Source organism: Ambystoma mexicanum, chromosome 12 (assembly GCF_040938575.1).
Source record: "Ambystoma mexicanum isolate Mex_15411 chromosome 12, UKY_AmexF1_1, whole genome shotgun sequence".
Classification (NCBI taxonomy): domain Eukaryota; kingdom Metazoa; phylum Chordata; class Amphibia; order Caudata; family Ambystomatidae; genus Ambystoma; species Ambystoma mexicanum.
In genome coordinates, this window is record NC_090936.1 from 462,389,755 (window position 1) to 462,415,586 (window position 25,832).

The 25,832-nt window shown below is 47.0% G+C and overlaps 1 protein-coding gene across 2 annotated transcripts in view; it reads right to left on the reverse strand.

Annotated features, from left to right (window-relative positions):
• Positions 1–25,832, reverse strand: part of ETV6 (ETS variant transcription factor 6) — a 255,051-nt gene that overhangs the window by 39,273 nt on the left and 189,946 nt on the right. For both annotated transcript variants that reach the window (XM_069628721.1, XM_069628720.1), the window contains exon 5: positions 16,151–16,708. In XM_069628721.1, coding sequence (XP_069484822.1) covers positions 16,151–16,708 — 558 coding nt within the window. The remainder of the gene's footprint in view (positions 1–16,150; positions 16,709–25,832) is intronic.

Here is a 25,832-nt window from a genome sequence, read left to right on the forward strand (position 1 = left end):
AAATCTACATCTGCCACCAACAGGCAATGCATTGCTCTGCAGATACGGCAACGTTTCCCGAAAGTACCCCACCTGCTGATCTGAATTTGAGGCTGGCAACTCTGAGGTGAATCACTCTCATGGCCTGTCTCTGAAGTCGCTTCAGATCATGCACTGGGGCTCTTCAGATGGCTGACTGAACTGGCACTGTGAGCAGCAGTACAGAAGGTCAGACTGTTTCATTTTTGAGCTTCCTCCGACTGCTAGAAGATGTGTGTCTCCTCTTGCTGCCGCAGACACCGTAGGCTGATCCTACAACAACAGCAGTATACAAGTGTGGTGCAGCAAAGATTGATTGGACAGAAGCTGGGGGAAGGTGGCTTGTAGGATAGCTTGAATGCAGATGTCTCGCCTAACCCCTGCTGCCAATGTGTGAGGAGATGCTGTTAAGGGCCCATTACCATCTTATTCTGTTTTCTGTTAGGCATCTGAGCTCACACATACCACTGGCTTCCATTAGATCTATATTCCATATTTCCACATACCAGAGAGATACAGAAGCATTTTCTAAATATGATAAAGCATGGCGGAGCCACAAGGCCCACACCCCGGCCAGTCTCAAGAAGCAGCCAGCTCCAAACAAAATAAGTCCACAATGCTGACAGACACAAATTTTCGTGTCACTGGGACGGCATAGGCCATTTTTAATCTTGAAATCAGACTACATGACAAAACGACAGCATCACTTCTCCAAATCCCTGCTACTGATATAACAAAAAAACTGAAAAAGGACACCACGGATATATTTAGTTTCTAAGTCAGTGCCCGTACTAAAGAGAACTCCAGTTTTAACAGAGTATATCTTTGTATGGGATACATTACTCACCGTAATCGTATTTCTGATGCTTGTATCTCCTTAGATTCACATGCTGTGCATAGGTCGACATCTAGTGGAAGCTGCGGATTATTAGTTTTCTTTCTTCGAAATTCGAAAAGGGGCGTCAAACTAGGGCGTGCCAGTAATACTAACCCTAGTGTGACATCCCATGTACCCATGATCCCTCACGCGTGTAGGACTCTCAGATTGTATTTTCTGACATGAGGTAGCATGAGGAGTAGCATGGGTACAGAGTATCCAGGCAGATAAGATAGATAAGACTACAAGCAGCCTTCTCTCAGAGGGGATGAAGGGCGGGCGCATGTGAATCTAAGCAGATACAAGCATTAGAAATACGATTACGGTGAGTAATGTATCCCTTCTGAGGCTTGTGGAATCTGCTTAGATCGCATGCTGTGCATAGATTAGCGAGCAGTGTTAGAAGAAGGAGGTGGTATGTGAGAAGGGTCATGAGCAAATAAATGTCTCAGAACCGCTTGTCCCACTTGAGTATCTGTCTTGGAATGAGTGTCAATGCAATAGTGCTGAGTAAAGGTGTGAATAGAGCTCCATGTAGCTGCTTTGCAAATGCTGTCAAGGGGTACATTTGCAATGAAAGCGAGAGTGGCTCCAGTACCTCTTGTAGAGTGGGCCCTTGGCGTAAAAGGCAGTGTTTTATCTGAGAGTGAATAGCACAGTTGGATACATCTGACTATCCATCTAGAGATGCCATTCTTTGAGACACGATCTCCTTCTCTGCCTAGAGCTATGGAGACAGTTGATCTGCCTTTCTTAGCAGTCTGATCTTGTCCACATAGTAGAGGACCGCTCTCCTCACATCTAGTGTGTGGAGTTTCACCTGAGCAGAGCTTTTGGGCTCTTGGAAGAAGGCCGGTAGCTCAATGGACTGGTTAACATGGAATTTGGAAATTAACTTTGGTGAAAACCTTGGGTGAGTGCGTAAAACCAGTTCATCCTTATGAACAGTAAAGAAAGGATCTTGCATGAGAGAGCTTGAATTTCACTGACCCTTCTTATGGATGTGATGGAGGCATTTTTATAAGTCAAGTGTTTGACACTAGATTTGCGCATGGGCTCAAAGGGGGGTCCCATGAGCTTAGCAAGTACCACATTAAGGTCCTAACCTGGCGGTGGGTTAGAAATTGGAGGGTGGAGTCTCTTTACCCCTTCCATAAATGCTTTGACAACTTGCACTTTCCACCACAACACCTTGTTATAGGAAGTGGTGTAGGCTGATAAAGCTGCCAGGTGCACTTTAAGTGAGTTAAACACTAACCCTGCATCCAATAGGTGGAGCATATAGATGACAACATTAGAAGGAGTACAATCAGCCGGGTTGATTTGCTTATTCTGGCACCAAATAACAAATTGTTTCCATTTGTCGTAGTAACAGTGCCTTGTGTTGGGCTTTCTTGACTCTTTCAAGATATCATACATCTCTGGGGTAAATTGAGATGTCCGAACTCTATGACTTCAGGAGCCATGCTGCCAAGTTCATTGAGTTGGACTGAGGATGCACTGTTAGGCCCTCGTGCTGGGAGAGTAGGTTGTACCGGCACGGGAGTTTGATGGGGGTCGCACAACGCTAGTATGCATAGGTGTAGATACCATGGTTGTCTCACCCACATAGGAGCAACTAGGATGAGCGTCATCGGTTCCCTGTGGATCTTGTTCACCACCTTTCTCATCAGAGGGGTTGGTGGAAAAGTGTAGGCAAATATCCCTGACCAATTCATCCATAGGGCGTTCCTCTTGGAGCCTGGCTGGGGGAACCTGGATGCGAAGTATGGGCATTGCCTGTTTTTGCTTGTGGCGAATAGGTCTATAGTGGGGAAACCCCAATGAGAGAAGAGGCCTCCTACGACTTCTTCGTGTAGTGTTTACTCATGTTCTTCTTGAAGGGGATCCCTGCTCAAAGCATTTGCTAGCGAGTTGAGATCCCCTGGAACATGTTGGGATGACAGGTAAATCTTCCGTTTGAGTGCCCATTTCCAATTTCTCTGGGCAAGCTTGGACAGATTTGGCAAACGAGTGCCCCCTTGTTTAAGTAAAACATCGCCGTTGTGCTGTCTGTTAGGATCTGCACTGACAGGTTGAATAGGAGGGGTTTGAATGCCAGAATCGCTCTGAAGACTGCCAGAATTTCTAGCAGAATGATGTGGTTCTGAGCCACTGTGTGGGACCAGAGACCCTGAGCTGTGTGGTGAAGGTAGTGAGCTCCCCACCCTGCCAGGGAAGAGTCTGTTGTGATGGACTGCATCTCTGGATCGTAGAAGGGTTTCCCTTTCGTAAGATTCTCTCTTGTCCACCAGCGAAGACTTTGTACTAGTGTTGGCGAAACTGCCACTAGATCGTCCCACTGACCACTTGCTTGAGACTACTGTTTCGCCAACCATTTCTGCATGGATCGCATGCGCAGGCGTGTTTGGGGAACCAGGTAAATCCAAGATGCCATCATGCCTAGCAAACACATCGCTTTGCGCACCCTTATTTGGCGACCAGCCTGATATTGAGGAATTTGCAGCAACAGATTCCGAATTCTTTCCTCTGATGGAAAGGCCAACCCCTCTTGGGTTTTTAGGACAGCTCCTAGGAACTGTTTTGAGGTGCTTGGCACTAGGCTTGATTTTTTCTCGTTGATTGAGAAGCCCAATTGGAAGAGGAGGTAGATTGTTCTTTGAATGTTTAGTCTGCAAATTACAGGGGTTTCCCCTGTGATGAGCCAGTTGTCCAGGTAAGGGTACACTGGGATTGCCTCCCTGAGTAGGTGCGCCGCCACACCGCCAGTACCTTGGTGAATACCCTTGCAGCCGAGGCTATACCGAAGGGCAGCACCTTTAACTGGTAGTGCTGGTTGTCTATTTTGAAACAAGAATCTTCTGTGAGCTGGGAACATTGAAATATGAAAATAGGCATCTTTCATATCCAATTTTGCCATGTAATCCCCCCTTTTTTAGTAGGGGGATTACCTCTTTGAGTGTAGTCATGCAGAATTTGTTTGGCTTGAAATACTTGTTTGCAGGGTGTAAATCTAATACTGGGGGCATTGTTAGATTTTTTTTTGGCACAAGGAAGTAGGTTGAATCAATACCCCCGTTTACCTGGTTGCCCAGGACTAGTTCTATGCTGTCCTTTGCAAGTAGAGTGGGGATCTCCTCGAGAAGGATTTTCTGGTGCTCCAACGAGTGTACCTTCTGTCTTGCAGGATGGTCGTGGGGGCGCGCTAATAGTTCTATACAGTATCCCGCCGACACTGTGGACACTACCCATCTGTCCAAAGTGATCCCCTCCCATGCATGGGTGAAGGTGGAAATGCGCCCCCCCTACTGGGGATGCATGGGAAGGGACCCAAAGCGGAACGTCACTGTTTACTAGGTGGCGTACCACCTCTGGCGGGTCTGCCTCTACCCATAGTGCGGCCCCTGCGCTGGCCTCTGGTGAATCCCTGTGATGTTTGGAACTGATTGTTGCCGCATGAGGTTCCTTGATTTTGTTAGTAGCTGGAACCCCTCTGGGAGCTTTGGCCATGAAAGCGACAAAAACTATTATTTCCCCCTGACCTTGGGGTTTATTTGTGAGTTGGCCGAGAGATTTTAGGGTCTCATACTCATCTTTAGCTGTCTTTAGTGCCTCTTTCACTGCCCTGCCGAATAGAATGTTCGGCTCTACCGGCATGTCTATAAGCGTGGCTTGGGTTTCGGGTTTGAACCCCGACTGCCTTATCCAAGCGTGGCGCTTTAGTACTGTGCCTTCAGCTATCAATCTGCCAGCATTATCTGCTGCATCAAAATTTGTGTTGAGGATGCATTCAGATACAGACCTTCCGTCTGCTGCAATTTGGGCCAACTGGTCTTTTAGTGGTTTAGGTGCAGAGGCTACTAGAGCAGCTACTTGTTCCCACTGATGGCCATTATAGCTTGCTAACAGAGTGGTACTGTTAGCAATACGTGCCTGATAGGCAGACGTGGAAGCAACTTTCCTACCCAGAGCATATATTCTTTTGCTCTCCTTATCGGGAGGAGCTTCTGAAGAAGCTAATGGTGTAACTTCCCCTTTTCTGGTGGTTGTTATTACCAGGGAGTCGGGTTTTAATTGACCCCTTATGTACATGGGATCGGAGGGTGCGGCCCGAAATACTTTTTCCACTCGTGGATTCACTGCACGAGTAAGATTTGGGGTTACCAACAAGGGATACATTCTATGCTGGATTGATTTTGATATTGGGATAGCCTGGGTAATGGCTCTCTTGTACCCTAGGATTTCTTCTGCGAAATCCTTATCTTCTTGGACACCCTGTGTGTCTATTTGAAAATGAGCTGCTGCTTTAGCTAGCACTTCATTGAGGAGTGGCTGATTATCAATTGGTGAGTCATTCACCGGGGGGTCCCTAGGAATTGGGGAGTCAAGACTGTAGGCTTCCGCCTCATCCTCTTGTTCCTGTTCCTCGTCATCCCCATAATAAGAAACCCGTCTGGTCTTCCATGTGTTTCTGTCTCCTCTCCATATGACTCTGGATGGTAAGGTTCAATTAGCAAAGGGTCTGAAACCAATCCCTGCACCAGAGCCTCAGAGCGTAGCTTCTTAGTAGGGGGTTGAGAGTCCTCGACCCCAAAGGGGCAGAGGTAGCTGGTGTGTTGGCATAGTTATGGAAATAGTTAAGGTCTTTCTCATAGAAGTCTGCAAAAAAAGACATCCTTCTCATCGCCCTATCAATGTCAGCTGAGTTCCATTCCTCAGAACTGGGAATAAACCTCTCCTGTTCTGGTTCCTCATCCATGTCCATATCATGAGGAGTGGGATGGACATACTCTGTCAGGGACCTTGGGTTTCTCTATCACCTTAGGAGCCTTCTGTTTTTCCTTATGGTGTTCTGAAGGTTTCTTGTGTTGTTTATCCCCCTTCCTGTGACTAGAGGAATGTTTTCCGGAGCCTTTAGGTGGTTCCGAGGGTTTCGACGCATCGCGTCGAGGTTCGGAGGTGGTCTTTGACGGTTTGCGTCGAGATTCGGAGGTAGTAGAAGGAGGGTGCCGAATCTCGGGAGTAGACGCTACACGCTTTGAATTGGGATCATAGAGGTCGGAATCATCTTCTGACGATCGAGCATCTGGAAGTATTGGGAGTACGGCACCTTTTCCAACCGCGGACGGTTGGTCTTTGTCATGTGGTGATCGCGAACGGGAACGCCCAGAGGACACAGAATTGTTGGACCGCTCTCTCGGTGCCTTCCGTTGCTGATCGCTCGCCACGCGTGTTGAGTTACGGCTGGGGCTGATGTGTTTAGAGGAAGTGGTGTGGGTTGCGCTTCTGCCGCCAGGTGTTGTCCCCATAACTGGGTCGCTGGCAGTCCTCCGAGGTTGGAGGCTTGCGCGTGGGTGTCTGAAGTCACCCCTCTGCCCTCGCCATACGATACAGCGGCGTTGCTGTCATTGCTGAACAACCCTTTGATGTCCATGGCCTCTAGCTGCCTGGCGTAGTGGGCCCAGCGCTTCATCGAGCGGTCCTTAAGTGTCTTTGGCTTGAAGAGCTTACAAGCTCGACATGTAGCCTTGGGATGGTCTCATGGGAGACACAGATTGCACGTATTGTGCTCATCTACCCAGGGAAACTTCCTGTTACACTTAGAATTTGAAAGGAGTACTCTCCATATGTGTAAATATGGCAGCGGGCTGTGTATATGTAGGAAATAAATGTGGGAAAGTTATGACCACCCACCACTCTCCCTACTTGTACAGGGCCGAGGCCAGATGCCTTCCAAGGCCCGGGCCGAGGCCAGAGGCCTTCCAAGGCCCAAGGTCCGTCGTGTAGTTTTCGACGGTTGGTTCCCTCGATCTTCGCTGACGTCGATCTTCGGCGTAGGATGGAAGATAATGGGGAAAGTTTTTAACAATATTTAGGTATAATTGGCAAATACCAAGGGAACTCTGCAACATGCATCCGACTAGTATGGTGGAAAAAAACAATCTGAGGGTCCTACACGCGTGAGGGATCATGGCTACATGAGACGTCACACTAGGGGGGATTGTATTACTGGCACGCCCTATTTCAATACTCTGCAGCTTCCACTAGATGTCGGCCTATGCACAGCATGTGATCTAAGCAGATTCCACAAGCCTCAGAAATATTATTACTGCCGAGCTTCAACATGCACAGCCTTTTTAGAAATGTCAATTGGTGCTCTAAAAACCTGCCTTTTCTAGCAAAGCTCTGGTTGAAGGAAAAATAAAAAAAACACAAAAAAACAAAAAAAACAACAACAAAAAAGACGATGCTGTCCACATTTTCTCTGACAGCTCTAGGCTCTGATACAGACATTTCTATGTAACTTGAAAGCCAGAGTTTTGAATCTCAAAAGGATTCTTCGAGTGTCGAGAACGTGGGTACCATTGGGAAGCTGATCAGAAGCACCAATGGAAAAGTGAAGTGTGTAGTAAACATTCATTAGAATTATGTATGATCAGATACAGACGTAAGAGGCCTCATCAATGTAAAGCCTAGCATGCGGAATTTGCTGACCTTACATGCACATGATCCCTGTCCTGCCAACATTTTGCCTTCGAAAAGAGTTACAGGACACGTAGTTAATTGCAAAGGATTGCACGTGGTTTAACAGGCAACTGTGTCAACAGCTACCCACTGACATTATCAGAGCCAATGGCATGTGCAAGCTGGGTTAGCATCTTTGATTGTGTTTTGGATCTCGTCAACCAAACATCAGTTGTTGACCCATCATCTAAACCTTCTATTTGTCTGCAAGCTTAGGATTCTATGACTTGAAGGTCCTCTAATTAGTGTAGTGTGAGAGAGGCACCTGCAAAGGACAACTGCTTGTGCCCTTCTAACCTGCTGGCTCCTGCATTCACCTGAGGAAGAGGTTTCTTGCTCCTAATCTGCCAGCCCCATTCTTGGTCGTGGGCTATACGCTGGTATACTATGCCAAAAAGCTCCAAAATCAAGCGCAGCCCAACAGGTGCTGGGGCATCTGGTTTTACAATGACAATAGTATTGTAGACAGACCGGAGTATGGACAGCATATAAATGAGTTCTGTCAGTTATGCAGGGCTGTGGGGAGGCGTGTTGTATAAGAATACAGTGACGAAGGGCCGCATGAAGAACCTGTGCTATGCGGGCGGGATGCATAGGAAGGACAGGTTCAAGAAGACAAATGGAACATGGAGTAGGAGTTTGGGGAGTGCCTTCAGGATGATAGTAGTTTTAGCGACCGCAATTGGTGGCAACAGCTCAAGTTATTGTCTTGTATACCTCCATTCTGGGCCCTGAGCCATAATAGGGTCTGGGCCAACAACAAGGATGATTCCCCATTTACACATGTGCAAACACTATATCAATAATGCAACACATGCCCTCATGCCGAGGGCAATAGCAACCACATAAACTGCATGACACAAGATAAAAACGAATGTCCAGCTGGTCTTCACAGTATTAGGATCTTGGCAGAGGAGTTGGAGCCATGTCAATGCCTGGCTCAAATATAAAAAGGTCTTTCCTGCCTAGCCATGACAGCTAATGTTTGCACTCTTATCTCAGCAAAGCAATTCACTTTCAGAACCCGCCAACGCCCCAACCGTGGCTGGAAGAGAAATGTCTCCAAACCCAACTGGTATTTCCAGTTCCAGTTTCAGGTGACTGCAATGCATAACAAAGGCCCCTTCTGCTTCCTGTTCCACGCACACCTGTGACTCTTTTCCCCCTCAAGGATAATTCAGAACGTAGGTAGCTATTAGTAAAGGCCACAGAGAGGTGCAGAGACGTTAAAGCTAGAGTTTGTCGGAAGTATACGAGACTGAACAGGGATAGGTGAGCCGTACAGGGAAATGAAGATGATCAAGAAAGTCATGAGTACAGTGGGAATGTGATGGGCAGGGACACTGAGACTGGGGGTCTCAGAAGAATGAAGACGCAATACTGGAGAGCAGTTCCGCACAGGACCTTACGAAAACGGTTTGGGTCTATTTGACCTAAAACATTTGACGTAATCACATTTGATCAAATTTATTTGACCTTTTTTTCGATCTAAGATACGGGGGGAGACCAACAACCCCTCCCCCCACACTTCCCCTCAACCTAATCTATACCCTTAACCCACGCCCATGTATATATATTTAATTAAATTTGACCAAAAAAAAAAAAAAGGTAAAAAAAATTCGATAAAATGTTTAAGGTCAAAAGTTTTAAGGTCAATTATGCTAATAGCAAGAAAACATTGTAAATAAAGGTCCAGATACTCAAAAGATTATTTTTTGCGCGAGTGATGAGATGCCCTAGCGCTTCTCAGCACGTACACCAAAAAAGGAGCAGCCTAATTCACGAAGGGAAGCTGACTAGGTGAATCGATGCGCCCATTCAGATGCCGTTTTCCCGCATTCGCGCAAGTACGCAAACCAGAGGGTGTTTCTGTACATTTAAAAGCACACACCAACTATAAAAGGAGCGTACTTTTCAATGGGCAGAAATGAGGCACAGTCCCCTGCAGGAACAGGTGCAGGGGGGATGTGGATCATGACCGGGTCATTTCTGACCCGGTCATGCATTTTTCTTGAAGTGCGACAGCTGCGGTTTAAACCATGATGGATGCCACACTTGCGTTTCCACCCACCAAACGGGGACGGAAATGCGATTTTTCTCTCACGTTTCACCAAAATAGGGCCTTTAACGTGACCATCTGCGATTGCTGGGAGCCAGTCATGCATTAGTGTCAGGAATGTATGCGAGGGGGCTTGCGAGTGCAGCTTTCCAGCCCCACTGAAATGCGCAGGCCATGTTTAAGAATAAGGTGAGCTGCACATTTCTAAAATGAGTGCAGATGAAAAAGGCGCATCTTCTGTGCTTTCTTCATTCTCATTTTTGAGAATCTGGCCCAAAGTGTTCACAAAAAAGAAATATTTCAATGCCCTGGTGAGCTAGGACAGTGAAAGCAGTGACACTGGGCAAGAGATCTTTATATTTGAAATGTAATGCGGGCACCATCACGAAAATGAGTGGCATCACCACACACGGATGTTTAGAAAGGCTCTGGTGAACATTCTTCACTTAAAGTACAGACCATATACAACTTATCAGCAAGGAACCCTGTCTCCTTGCCCTCCCTGCATATTTCTGGTGCTGATGGTTGAGTTGCAGAGGACAGTTCGAGAGAGGTTTTTCCCTAAGCCTGGGGAAAAAAAGGGGTACTGGATGGGTTCCTCTAGGCCTTCTGTCCCAACAATCCAAACAAGGGGATATCCAAAATAACTCATATAACCAAAGCAAAAGAAAGTTCCTGGGCTTTCCACAATCTCAAAATTCAAGGCTTCCCACAGCAATCATTGGGAGGTGTCAGTCACTCAGTCTGGGGTGATTAAGGGCCCCCTTGAACTTCCATCTTGATGTCCAAATGTCTCATATTCCCCTTCACCTTCGTAGCTTCTGGTTCCCAGGGTCACCTGTTGCCACTGTCCACATTCAGGCGGCCACTGGTAAGAGGTTTGGGATCACCAAGATAAGGGGCCACTGCCTTCCGCTAGGTTGGTGTGGTTTAGCACGGCTGGACGGAGGGGATCTTGGTTATAGCTTTGGCTACTAGCCTCATGCCTCGGCCAGGTGCTTCTTCCTTGGGACCCCTCTCTATGCCTCTATCCCCTAGGTGACTATACTGAGCCTCACTCTGAACTTCTGTTACCTTGTCACTACTCAGTCTTCCCAGGCTATTGCTCTTCTCCTGCTGTTCCACCAATGTCTCCACCACCTCCTCATCTGTCACCACGCCGTCCTGCTGTGGGCATTCTACTTTTTCCTCTTCTTTGGCTCCTGCCATCTCCTGTCCCACTGCTTCCTCCGTGCCAACTCGCTAAGTCCTTCTTGTGATGTTTAACCACTTCCTGCCATTGGGGTCTCGCCACCTTCTCCTGATATCTTTCCGTTGTCCCTCCTCCTGAGTTCTTTCTTGCTATCTGTCCTGCTGTCTCATTCCTTCTTCCTGATGTCTTTTTTGCTGTCTCACTGCTTCCTCATGGTATCCTTTCTCCTCCTCCTGATGTCTCTCTTGCTGTCTTGACACCACACTCTTTCTCCACATCTCTGCCGCCTCTGGAACCCCACACCCTTCTGCTGACTTCCCTCCTTCTTAGGTGGGTCTGTCCAAGTTGCTATGGGCCTCCCCTCTCAGACTAACATCAGGGGGAAACTGCTTAGATAATGTGATTGGTGTGTTTGAACTTTCAAGTCATCCTCTGACTGTGCTATTGGCTCTAACCCCTTTCAATGCGGGACAATGGGTCAAGTCAATGTCTGGGGACACAGCTATCTTGGGGTTGGTGTTTGAGCGTGTGTGCTGTCAGACGTGTGGATCTGTGATGTGCTCTTTCTTCTCCCTTCACTTGCAAGTATATTTCCATGCATGCAGGACTTGCAAATTCCAGACTGTTAAACCTCAGCCTGGTGTTGCTGCTCTGCTGCAGCAAAGCAGAGGTCTTCTGACAGCTCAGTATTCAGTATATCTTTTGTGGGGGTACCTTTAAAAGACAGAATTCGCTGGTGGTGCCAAGTGACAGGTTCCTACCACACGCCTGGGGAGTGGTGGGGTGGACCCCAGGGGATCCTCCCCATACAGCCCTGGCGTCCTGCATCACTTAGCGGATCATTGTACTGACAGCCATGGTCACCTTATGAGCAGCCCATCGTGGAGCGTCATGGCCCGGCAGAGAACCTGCCATTAGTGGAAGACCCTCAGCCATGGTGTCCATAGCTCAGGGGCACATGCCAACTCATATATGGCGTTGGGAGGTTGACTTCAGAGTCAAAAGATAGCGGGTATGCAACAGGGAAATTAGTTGGATCGGAATGGGTGTCCGACAAAGATTATGATCATCTAGGCCAGGGGTGCACAACTGATTTTGACAGAGGGCCGAAAGTACCAATCACATTATCAAAGCAGTTTCCCCCCCATACCTGATGTTAGTTTGAGAGGGGAGGCCCATAGCAACTTGGACAGACCCACCTAAGAAGGAGGGAAGTCAGCAGAAGGGTGTGGCTATAGTGGGCTGAAAAGTAAATGTGGGCGGGGCGTGGCAGGAGGCTTTTTCAACCCCCAATTTGTATTAAACACATGGAAAAAGAATATGTTTTTGAGGGGTAACGATTTTTATTTGCATTTCAAACTTACATTTTGTACTACACATTTTCCATTGTTATAATTTATTTCTATTTAGTTATTGTATATTGTCTGTTTAATTAAATTATATATATTTTATTGACCCTTGATTGGACATTCCGTTATTTTTGAATGTTATAGTTTGCTGTTTGGGTTGCCCAAGAGGAGTATGGCCTTCGTTGAGTCAGGTTTCCTCAAAAAGCAAAGAATGTTCATCTCCTAACTGTGCCTGTTTTAGCTTTATTATTGGGTTCACTCTTGGAGTGCAACAATATACCCCATGGCTCCCACCCCCAACCAAGCACTATGCCCCATGGCCCCCCTGACCCCCAACCAAACACTATGCCCCATGGCTCCCTCACCCCAACCAAACACTATGCCCCATGGCCCCCCTCACCTCCAACCAAACACTATGCCCCATGGCCCCCTCACCCCCAACCAAACACTATGCCCCATGGCCCCCACCCCTCAAGCAAACACTATGCCCCATGGCCCCCTCTCCCCCAACCAAACACTATGCCCATTGCTCCCACCCCCAACCAAACAATGCCCCCTGGCCCCCACCCCTCAAGCAAACACTATGCCCCATGGCCCCCTCACCCACAACCAAACACTATGCCCCACTCACCCTCAACCAAACACTATGCCCCATGGCTCCCACCCCTCAAGCAAACACTATGCCCCATGGCCCCCACCCCCAACCAAACACTATGCCCCATGGCCCCCTCACCCCCAACCAAACACTATGCTCCATGGCCCCCTCGCCCCCAACCAAACACTATGCTCCATGGCCCCCTCACCCCCAACCAAACACTATGCCCCATGGCCCCCTCACCCCCAACCAAACACTATGCCCCATGGCTCCCACCCCCAACCAATACCCATACAGACCTGAACCCCCCACCCCCCAACTCAGCACACACTCTCAAGCATGCACCCATACAGACCCGAAACCCCCACCCCCAACTCGGCACACACTCTCAAACATGCACCCATACAGACCTGAACCCCCCCCCCACTCCCCATCTCAGCACACAAACTCTCAAGCATGCACCCATATAGACCCAAACCCCCCACCCCAGCACACAAACACTCAAGCATGCACCCATCCAGACCTGAACCACCCCTCCCCCAACTCAGAACACACACACTCAAGCATACACCCATATAGACCTGAACCCCCCACCCCCAACTCAGCACACACACTCAAACATGCACCCATACAGACCCGAACCCCCCCAACTCAGCACACACACTCAAACATTCACCCATACAGACCCAAATCCCCCACCCCCCCAACTCAGCACACACACTCTCAAGCATGCACCCATACAGACCCAAATCCCCCCACCCCCCAACTCAGCACACAAACACTCAAGCATGCACCCATACAGACCTGAACCCCCCCTCCTCCCAACTCAGCACACAAACACTCAAGCATACACCCATACAGACCTAAACCCCCCAATTCAGCGCACACTCTCAAGCATGCACCCATACAGACCCAAACCCCCCAACCCCTAACTCAGCACACACACTCAAACATGCACCCATACAGACCCAAACCCCCCACCCCAGCACACACTCTCAAGCATGCACCCATACAGACCCAAACCCCCCACCCCAACTCAGCACACACTCTCAAGCATGCACCCATACAGACTCGTACCCTCCACCCCCCAACTCAGCACACACACTCTCAAGCATGCACCCATACAGACCCAAACCCCCCACCCCCAACTCAGCACATAAAACACTCAAGCATGCACCCATACAGACCTGAACCCGCCCTCCCCCCAACTCAGCACACACACTCTCAAGCATGCACCCATACAGACCCTGCATCTCAACATACACCGCATTTACACTCCAAAACAAACATTCATGCACACCTGAACCCCCCCAGCCCCGCATCTCAACAAACACAACACAAACATACAAAAACAAACATTCATGCACACCCGACACCCCCCACCCCCGCATCTCAACATACACAACACGAACATACAAAAACAAACATTCGTGCACCCCCGACACCCACCCCCGCATCTCAACACAACACAAACATACACACACAAACATACAGCAGAACAGACCCGACACACAAACACAAACAGACAGACCACTTACCGGACATACTGGAAGGCAGGCTAGCTGGAACGCTGGCGAGGTAAGTGGAGCGGTACTACGACTGGTGTGGGTGTGGCAAGGCTGAAATGCCTTCCGGCATCAAGTCTTACTGGCCACGACAGCCGTTGTGCGGGCCCTCCATTGGTGCAGCACACATGCACTATGTGGCTCGTAGGAGCTACGTGGTGCGTGTGCCCTGAGCCAATGAGGGCCAGTGTTTTGTCCGGCCTGGAAGAGAAGAGTTTCAAAGACTTTCCTAATGGAGGGCGGCCGATGCTGCTTGCGGGCCGCACTCCATTACGAAAGTCTTTGTGCCTCGCGGGCCGGACAAAATGCCATGGCGGGCCGCAACTGGCCCGCGGGCCGTATGTTGTGCACCCATGATCTAGGCACTTAAAGCATGGTTTAGTGATGCTTAAAATAAGAGGGGCGCTTTCACTGAAATTATAATCTAGATCTAGCTAAACCTTCAAAAAAACATTGTACACATGGACAATTTGCTTAGCAGAGTGCCAGGTTGTTGGTTTCTCTACTTGGCCATCATAACTAAAATATAGTGGTGTCGCTGTCAACTATGTTTAATAGAACACTCAAATTATTTGAACACCCGTGGTTTATATGTTCTGTATAGAGACCAGATTGAGGATGGTATGTAGTGGTTTCTTGCCAAAGACAATTTTCTTTCTTACAACTATCACATGAGGATTCAGGACACATGTAAAAGGGATTATTGCGAAGTTCCCCAAACAAAATCCACAACATAGAGACAACTTTGGCTAGCAGGGGTTTAAGGGTGTGAACACTTCCCTTTCCACGAGGGGAAGTGCACGGCATTGCTGTAAAGAGAACAGCCCTATGCAGGAGAGTCACAAGTGTGTAGGCCAAAGTTGAGATGGGAGTCCATAGCAGCTCTGATAATCACCTTTGCAGTAGCGAACGGAGAGATATGGGAAGCTGGGATGAAGAGTGCAGAGAAAGGAAAGGCACAGAGAGAACAGAAAGTGCTATTTGGAGAGAGGGCGAGAGAGGCAGAATGGGAGTGTGGGAGAGAGAGATTCCATTGACTCTTAGAATCTATAAGAAAGGGAACTTGGAGCCACTGTAAAAGTCCAGTGGGAAAAAGCAAGAGTCATATCCATAAGTATCAAAAGCAAAAAGGAGAACAGAGACAATGTACCCTGGTCCAGTGAAACAGTCCAGTGGGAGAGAGTGAAAATACGATTCTACGTCGTCCTGAGAGGCAGAGTAAAGAAAGAAAACCCTTGAAACACTAGACTCTGATTGTGTGAGAGAAAGAGAGCGAGCAAGAGAGCGAGACGCACAGAGAGCAAGAAGCAGAGAGAGCGAGAACAAGACATGGGACCAAGAAAAAAAGCATCCCATAGTTGGAACACAGTTTAGTTTATGGTTTGCGAGTAAACATATGAACTTTAATTTTGTGTTAGATGATTCTTTAGGACAACCAGTCATAAGACAAACCCGGCCTTTAACTTTCACAATAAAATTCCTAGATGTGAAGGACGAGAGGGTGGCTCCATAGGGCAAAGGGTCAGTTTCACATCTAGAACAGTTTGGAAGGGTCCAAAGCTGCAGCCGGGTGTAGTCTCAGAGTCCAATTCTCAATAATGACGAACCCACACAACCAAATAACTCAACTAGTCAAAACAACCCTATTGTCACTCGCATTGAGCAACACTTTCTGGATATCCATTGATCACTACTGGTGCTTGGGATCCTGTATCAATTCCAAGTAGGAGGGGATATAGAGCTGGGCACAACAACCAGAAGTGACGAACAAGGGTTTCATAGAGCTATTCCTCTTGCCTTCCCAGTGTCTTTGAAAATAAACGATCGGGAGAAAATACAGAGGGCATCAAACATTTACAGAATATATATTGCTCAACCCTGAGCATTCAACAAGTTGGATCAGTCGTTCATTCATTCATTTAAAACCAAGGGAAAAACAATGCAGTAACATGTTGACAAGCTCCAATTACCTGCTATCCTGCCTATGGGCAGGGAGTGTTCCTCTGGAGGCGAGACAGACACCATGATGTGGTTCATGTATGCCAGCTCTTCCCGATGAGAAAGGTTGATGGGCTTCCCTTCCCTAAGAATGCCATCCTCAGATATCCGCGAGTGTTTGAAATCCACCGGATGTCGAGGGTTCATGATAAGAGGGTGCATGATGGGACTGGGCATGAGCTGAATCACCCGATGGTTCTCCGGGCGGGGGCTTGGCTCCTTTCCATGGAGGTCAGACGAAGGTGGCGGGCCATGGTTGTTCTCCAAGGGGGAGACAGAGAGTGGGTAGGGTTCTTGTGAATGATGATGATTGTTCTCGATGTGGAGCCGGGAGCCCGACAACCTCTCGGCTGGCGAGAGGCGTCGGATGGTATTGTCCAGGGGAGATCTCTGGGGTTGTGACTCGGGATCTGGCGAAGGCCGATGATTGTTTGTTATGGGAGATCGGGAGCGGTGTAGCAGCTCGATGGTTGGAGGATTGTTAGGGTTTTTATCAGTTGTCAGCCGTGAAGGCCTTGGAGAAAATGCATCTAGAGATCAATGGGGAAAAAAACAAATATATTAGTAAGAAGTAAATATGTTCACATCAACACTAGCTCCTGAGATGTAGGGAGCATGTTGTATAACCAGTGAACTATTTTCCTATCACATATTGGTGTAGCCTTGCTCACATTTCTCAGAGTGACTTCATATTATGATGGGATCAGTGCTTTTTAGCTAACTTTTTGCATTACCAGATATTACTCACCAGAACCTGGGACCCTCTTTGCTTTCCTAGTTGGCCCTTCCAACAAGCATAACAATAATAAATGGTCCTGTATAGCACCTTTCTGTGATTTGTTCTTAGCCTGAAAGAAAAGGGTGGTTGTGAGTGGGAATGCCAGATGTGGAAACCTGCAGTCTTGATGGATGCACTCAGGTCCTGTGTGCCAGTATTCTTGTATGGGTTTGTCATATCTGCGTGAAATGACTGAATGCAAAAGTCCGACTACCAAAAGTCTGACTTTTATTTTCTTTCCTTTTTTCCGCAAATATATATGAGAGGGGAGACCCCCCGCAGCCCCTCCCCAACTTACCCCCATACATTTTTTATTAACTTTACCTCCCCACATATATATCTGCAGAAAAATGGGGGTCGGACTTTTGGGGGTCGGTCATTTTGTCCTATTCTGGTTTGTCAGAGAAACTTGGGGTTATGCTAGAGGGTGCAATGTTCATGTGGTATCAGTCAGACATGTAGCAGTTGTCACAGTTGGGGATGTGAATGTGTAGTGCAAGGTGGTGAGAGATTGTACAGAAGAGTTGGTTAGTTGAGGGGCGATGACACACAGGGTACATGTAGTGGGGGGAAAGTTCAATGTTGGATGCCTTCTGGGAGTGAGGTAGTATGTGCCTGCTGGTTGAGTGAATAGATGATTGATTAGTGCAATGTTTTAGGCCGTAATCGTTTGATTCTGTAGTACCAACTGAGCGTGCAAATATACCATTCTATGGTTTATCAAGAGAACATTCTACCAGGATCACTTTAGAAATGCAGCCTTTGGGTCAACGTGTCTTCCACAAAAAAGCAAATCAAACACCTAATTCTAATGAAAGCCACTTCATCCTGCTGAGATCATCTGAATTTACAATGGTCATTCTAACGCAAGCAGGAGCATCGCTGTTGGGGAGAACATAACTATAAACCATAGGACACAGCCTATTTTATGGTATATGCTACTTAGGCTTTCAGGATTACTCACTCATGGTCCTCTCCAAAATGGCAAATAGGATCACCTAATTTTGAATACCACACCACTTCGTCTTAAGGAGAATATGTCGCAAAGTAACGGTCAATATTCTCAATTACCTAGCACTTTCATCACTCAAGACCCCAAAGCCATTCTGCTGCTAAATTCAAAGACTTGTATTATTGTGTTTAAACCCTTTGACTTTGTCGATTCTTTCAACAAAACGGATCCACTGTACCCTGGTCAGATTTTCAATGAGTTTTCAGCAGTGTGTTTCACTGTTCTATTCTTACAGCATATTCACAATCCCCCAAGCACAAGATTCACACTTCTTCTTTCCTTCGCTAGAGATGCGTCTCGCTTTGTGCATCTCCATGCAAATGACATCCCCGTATCCACCACTGGCATTCTAACGTCATTTTCAAGAAAAGGCAACATTACAGATGGTTTGCAGTAAGGTCCTCGAAGACTCTAACAACTCCACTTAAACATGACAGTTTTGCAATCAATTACTCACATTAAACGTCCAAAGAATTTGATTATTTTACAAGTCCTGTGTTCGCTCAACTTACTCATCACTATGGACTACCTTCTCCACACTCAGCCAAACGTATGTTCATTATCATGCACACATTTGAAGAGCAATGCATAGGTCTACGCAGACAAATTGCTAAAAGCCTGAACCATGCCATGGTTATCCCTTGGCTCCTGTTCTGCAACGTCCTTCTTTCCGACCATCTGTTTCCATATGTCATCTGTCAAGTTGACCATACACACTGCTGCCGGAATTAGGGACTTCCCCACACAGTATCAATGTGACATTTGAGACGGTTTTGCTTAGAGTAAAGGAGATCCAGAAGAAAGATATGCAAACGTATGACTGGGGGTATCGGGAGTGAGAAAGAACCCTCATTTAAATCAGAGAATAATAAGTGGAACATCTGAACAAACACTAAGGAGTTGAGGACCGAGGTTCTAGGTTCTAATGTGCAGTCAAGTGGCATACTTACCATCTTTATCAATATTTTAAGGCAATGAAAGGAGTGCTTCCAGCTGCATGGCATTTGTGAGTAGCACATTTTTAAGCTAGAAATATTATGAATGGCTGATACTTGATTGCTCTCTCCGGGATATCTGTGTACATGGGATGATGGTTTCATCGTGCCTCTTTGCAAGAGGATTGGCAAGGATTGCACCAAGAGTTTATATGGCTCCTCTCTGGAAAACTGCCCAGATTTCTGCAACTTCATAGAAGGTTGACCTCTGTGAACAGTGTGCCTTTTTTCAACAATACGAAGTACATATTCCACTGGCTATCCCTTATCCATTGTATCACTCACGTACTAACACCCATTCAAATGGACTGCAACAACCACTATGCTCTTTGTATGGTGTTCTTTATCAATCTCCTCACTCTCTTTCTCACCATGACCAATAATTGACTTTAATCCTGCTGCCACTGTGTCCTGCCACTGTGTCCTTCTCGCCACTACCACTTTCCTTGACTTGCAGTAGCATCCTAATCAACCCACTGCCCTAGGTTTTGTGTCTACATCTACAATGGTGTAAGCATGAGAAAATGCCAGAGCGCCCCAAAAATTGGAAATGATGGCCACATGCTGATCCCAGAGTTCTGTAAACAGCAGGTAGTCTGAGTTTCTGGGCAAGTACGAGGCTCAACAGGTGTATAAGGGGTGTGGTCCATGCAGTTAGTTGGAGCAGATCCCAAACGTGTGCATTGCTTACAACATCATATTTCTCACCAGGACTCAACTAAGGTAGGAAAGGGCGCAGCCGAAGCAAAAGAAGATTGCCAACAGAACCCAGAAATAACAAGCATGCATGCCATTAATAAGCTGGTATTTAACTGGCAGAAAGGCAAGCTGTACTGCTAAACCAGGTATATGCCTTAGATCCATCATATAAGAAGTGCTAAGTCTGCAAACTGCTTCATGGGCAGGCAATGTAAATATCCTCTTGGCAATACACAGCAGGACTCTGTAACCTGTCCACTCAAGCACTAAACAGCACATTCTCGCCTCTCCTCAGGAACACAGAATCATGCTTTCTCAGTCTTCAAAGCTACTGGTCTACAAACAAGGCCTGATGGCAGGTCCATTCATTACCCAAAGTAATGTTAGCATAACTAATGATGCAGCAGACATGGGACAAAAATGGTGCAATCCACATAAACCAAAGGGCATTTGAAGTCATGGCTGCTCCAACGAGGAGAGGGCAGGAGCCCCCACAGCAGACGAGGACCCAGAGGATCCACAGACCTCTGCCGCCCATTGTCGACTGAGTCCACCTGTGGAGAGAGGATCGCGCCGAGGTACTACCACTGCCCTGCCTGCTGTCTGCAACCTCCAGTACAGATTTGAGCCCTTTCACCTGCATGCCCCTCTCAGGACCGAATACGCTGACAAAATCACTATTCAAAATGTCGGGCGCGACGCGGCCTGAGAACGAGGATGGGCTTCATAGGCGTTGCTAGGCAACGTCTGTTTGCCTTTGTTTAAATTACCCTAAGATCCGCCGGCAGGCGGAAGAGCCGGCAGCCACATCCAAGGCCTCTATAAGGCTGTTTGCCCCTGTTCGCACCCGGCGCACTGCTCTACGTGCTCAATAAGAAAAAACATACTAGCTCGCTTTTCGATTGAGAGCCATCACGCTTCAGCTGATCGCCTCGAGCAGGTCTGCTATGCATGTAAGCACGTCCTCTTACAGCTCCACTGCTCTGCCCCTACTGTCTGGATGGTCCTTACAAACTTACAAATGTTAACCAGCGCTAGCACACAGCATTTGCCATCCTAAATCGCACTCTAATGCATGGACTCGCACTCCTGTTCCCGATTGCCTCCATGTGACCATCCTACCATGCACTGATGTCATGCCCTGCTAAATCAGCCTACTGCGCCCTTCTGGTCTTGTTTTATGGGACTAGCCTACCCCTACACTGGTAACTATGCTATTTACGACTAGCCCACTGAATATGCCTACTGTATTAGTCCATTGTAGCCTCCATTAATTTTTGCCCACTGTGCCTAATTTTGAACTACCCTAGCCTGCCCTGTCGTAGCCCACTGTGCCTAATTTTGAACTTGCCTATGCTGCCCTGTTGTAGCCCACTGTGCCTAATTTTGAACTTGCCTATGCTGCCCTGTATTAGCCCGCTGTGCCTAATTTTTTAACCATTAGCTAGCCACCCCACGCACAAACCATATGTATGCCTGCAATCTACACTGTCCTACGGAGGACTATCTTATATCTATTTAGTACATTAGACTCTACCATGCCACTCACTCCGCCTTTATCAGCGTACGCGACTCTCCCCAATAAACCCCACAGTCAAAATGACCCCACCACAAGACCCTGCAGTCTTCTCCAAAGAAACCTTACACTTCACGCTAAACTTCCTAAAATCTATGAACCCCCAGCCAAAACCTTATATCCTCTGTCTAACAATACCACCAGATACCTAAGAGGACTTCAACCTATCACTAAAACCCCTCTCACAAAGCCACTAACATTCAGCATCCACTCCAGCTCAATAGCCGACTCACCCGAGACCGCAATAGCCACCCAAGACACCACCACAACACCCGGTCACTACCCATGGAGTCCACTCAGACCGCCATAAAAGGAACTCTGATAAATGCCCGTTCTATGGTGGTCCATGCTATAGATGCAGCCATTCTACTCTTAACAGAAAAAATGGATTTCCTTGCTATCACTGAATCCTGGCTTCACTCAGCAGCTGGCCCAGCGACTACACCCTTTAAGAATAGATCGCACCACCTCCTGAAGCGGAGGCCTTGCCATAATTGCAAAAACTAGTCTAGCACTGAGACTCACCTCCCCACTAAATGTAGACGCATGTGAATCCCTTACTGCCAAGTTGACCATTTTGGACACCCAGACCTTATCCATTCACCTCATTTACATACCCCCCGGCCCACTAGGCGCCTTCGTAGAAGATTTGACCAATATCCTTTCTGATAACCTTAAAAACTCCTCACTATGCCTTCTCTTAGGAGACCTCAACCTTGGATTCAAAGACCCTTCAGATCCTAACACTACACAGATCAACGATTCCCTTGAGGAATTAGGGTTCACCCAAAAGGTAACAGGTGCGACCCATACCAAAGGTAGGACCCTCGACTGGATAGCAGAACACAATTGCCAGACATCCATCACCTCCATAACACTGCTACCCTGGTCCGACCATCACTTGATTTCCTTCTCCCTAGAGGTTGCAGCTCCCATTCTCGCTGATAGCATAGCTCCTGCCATTGTCACTAGGAGTAAAAAAAATAAAATAAATTACAGCTGATAAACTCACTCCTCTGATTCTTACCACTTTGAATTATCTACCTGCTCACACAGGCCCATTTATCCTGGTTGAAAAATACAACTAAGTAATGCTATCTGCTTTAGATGCCAAAGCACCACCGAAAATCAGAAAGAGCAAACCAAAAAAACATGTAAATACATGGTTCTCTCCTCACCTGAAAGCAATCAGACTAGAGTAACATAAAAGTGAACAGATTTGGAGGCTAGAGCCATCTGACACTAATAAAAACAATCTCAGCAAACTAGCCTCCCTCTACAAAAAAGAAATCATCCCTGCCAAACAAGAGTTATATAACCTGCGCATTACCCAAGCCAACTCTAATACCAAAGAATTGTTCACTATCCTCAAAGAGATAGAAACGCCCATCCAAGCCCCCAACACTTGCCTCAAGGACAAAAACTGGTGCACCAGTATTCAGAGTGCCCTAACAAGATAATCGTAGTCTGGAGATTTGTTAACAATAAAAAAGAAACTCTCCTCCTTCCCCTACTCCTAACAAAAGCTTGGCCCCTTGCCCCTGACCACCCTGCCTCCTACTCCCCCCCACTCCACCCACGCCCCTCTTCAACTTCAAGAAAGTAGCCATCCTAGAAGTTGAAAAAGTCATCCTAACCCTCAAACCGTCCAACTGCCACAGCGATCCTTGCCCAGCACAAATTATAAAAGATGCCACACGCGACCTCTCCCCTTTCATTGCCAAGCTCATAAATGCCTCCTTCTCCACTGGCATCATTCCCAACAACCTGAAACAGTCATGGGTCCTCCCACTTCTTGAAAAACAAACACTTGACCCACCCATATCTACCAATGATCGCCCCATCACCACAGTTCCCTTCCTGCTTAAAATCCTAGATAAGATGGCATACCTCCAAATACAACAATATCTGGAATGTAACCACCTTATAGCAGTACATCAGTCAGGTTTCAGACCACAACACGGAGCGGAAACCGCGCTTATCGACCTTAAAGCACAAATAGACACCCTGAGAGACAATGGTAAGACAGCACTATTACTGCTACTTGATCTCTCAGCGGCGTTCGACCTGGTTGACCATAAGATTCTTTGTAACCACTTGGACTCTGCCGTTCACTTCTCACAAGAAGCCATAGGCTGGATTCAATCCTTCCTTGGCAACAGAACAATGCGGGTTTTCTCACCTTTAGCAGCTGCTGACCCCATACTTATCACCTGCGGTGTGCCCCAGGGCTCCTGTGTCTCGCCTACTCTGTACAACATCTTTACAAAGCCCCTTTTTGATGATCTAGATGGCTTGGGTATCACCTACACTAACTATGCGGATGATACACAGATCCTCATCCCGTTGACGGGAGATTACAACAAGGATTTTACCTTTGTGAACAGAGTGTACCTCATCATCCAGGCATGGATGGCATCTCATGGACTATGCCTGAATGATGACAAAACATAACTCTCATTCTCGGCACCCTTGCTAACCTCAACAAACTAGGCCACCTCTACTAGAATTTCAGAATAGACAACAATAACATCTCAGTATTTCCAGAACTGAATCTCGTATGAAAATGATTTAACTTGCCCATTAATAAGTTTCTGTTTTGAAAAAGGCCCTTGAGAGGCCGAAACACGTGTAAACAAACAAAATAATATAATCAAAGTGGCAATGGAGTAAATAATAAATAATTCTCTGCTTACTTCAATGACAGTGACTACAAGACATTTATTTTCGGAAACAACAGGACAACTGGTGGCGCAGTCTAGGTGTTAACCACATTGTTTTGCACTGAAACCAAAGGAAGGAGGGCACTGGTCCTACCATAAATCAATACACCAACGCGGCACCATACCAACAAATGGTATATTGGGGTCAATGGCATAAGAAGCTGCACCCAGAACAAAACCCCAAATCAAATAACATAATATCACAGTAGCCAAGGAAGTCAAAGCCCTTGGATTCTATCTAGACTCTACCTTAACCTTCAAAAAACAAGTCAACTCTATGGCCTCAGCTACTGCCTATACCTGCAAGCTAATTAGAGCAGCCAAGCCCTTCCTCTCATCTAATAACTGCATCACCCTAGCAGGAGCCCTTGTCTTATCCAAACTGGATTACTGTAATGCCTTATATGTAGGGAGTAACAAATACATTCCCAAGAAGATTCAGATTCTACAAAATAATGCCCCGAGAGCAGCCCTTAGTATTCCCAAGAAAGCCCATATATCTGACCTCAGAAGATCCAATAACTGGCTCTCCACAAAAGACAAAAATTCTCCTTAAAACAGCTTCCCTGACACATAAATGCCTACACCATGCCGCCCCACAATACCTCACTGCCAGATTCTCGAGACAATCTTCCAACCGCCCTACGAGAACAGCTAACACCAACCTCTTACTAGTGCCCAGATTTAAACGTATAAAGATTGGTGGAAGCAGCTTCCTGGTCAAAGCTGCACAATACTGGAACTCGCTCCCACCTACCTTAAGGGAAGGCCTACCCTATTTACGCTTTAGATCTAACCTCATCCATTGGATTAAGGAACATGACATCTGACACACTACTACACTCGGATTACATCACCTGCCCTGCATGTATATATTATATATAACTGTTTCCTGATGTCTCTTGCCATACTGTGTATATTATGTATGATATTTTACAGCAATGTGTATATAATATATGATATTTTGCAGCAATGTAACCGAAGCTGAACAACCCTCTTTATGCTTTTGCGCCCCGATACCCTTGAGTCTGGCGCGCATTATAAATATTAAAACAAACAAACGAAACTGTGTGACCCATAGAGTATTGGCGCTTGGTGAGAAGCACACCAAAGTCAGTGGCTCTCTTACTGGTGTACTGCCCCATTCCTTGCAATGCCAGCATGCACAGATAACCCATCTGACTCATGATACCCAGACCACTAAAACCCTTCTTTTTGAAAAGCAAACGTCCATGTTCCTGAAGTAAAGGACATGGGAGTAACAATTCTTTGGTGCAAGTACAACTCCATCTCAGTGATCAGCTGTTGGCCCAAATCAATGATTGCAATGCCCACATCTGAACGTGCTAGAAAACTATGCACAAATAGCTCCATGGAAACCAAATGATTTACTGAATAGATGAATGAGAAAAGCATGCATTTCCGAGCAAAGCACTCATGAAATGGACCTGAATGTGTGAACAGGAACCTACTAGGACCTACTCCAACAACATCCCAAGATCATTTTTCTCCCTGACTTCACCTGCTTGTGACATTTAGGGCCAGCCTGCTTTCCCCTTTAATTAATCTTTACTACAACCGGGCTCCGGAGTCAAGATGGCTGTGCGGCACTTTTGCAAGGGGAGGAAGGTGGGGTTTAGTTCCAAGTGTCTGAGTCGCCAGACAGTCAATTTAGCAGCTTGGGTAGGAAGTACAACTCTCTCCTCTCCTTCAGTCACAGTCATTAAGGTCACTTGTTTATTATGTTTGTTTTATAGGGCTAGACTTTCCCGAGAAGGATGGACCGTTTTCCTGTGAGGCACAGGGAGTCTGTCTTCATTCGTTTCTGATCCAATGCCTATCACAGATCATCTTTTAGGATGGACATGTGA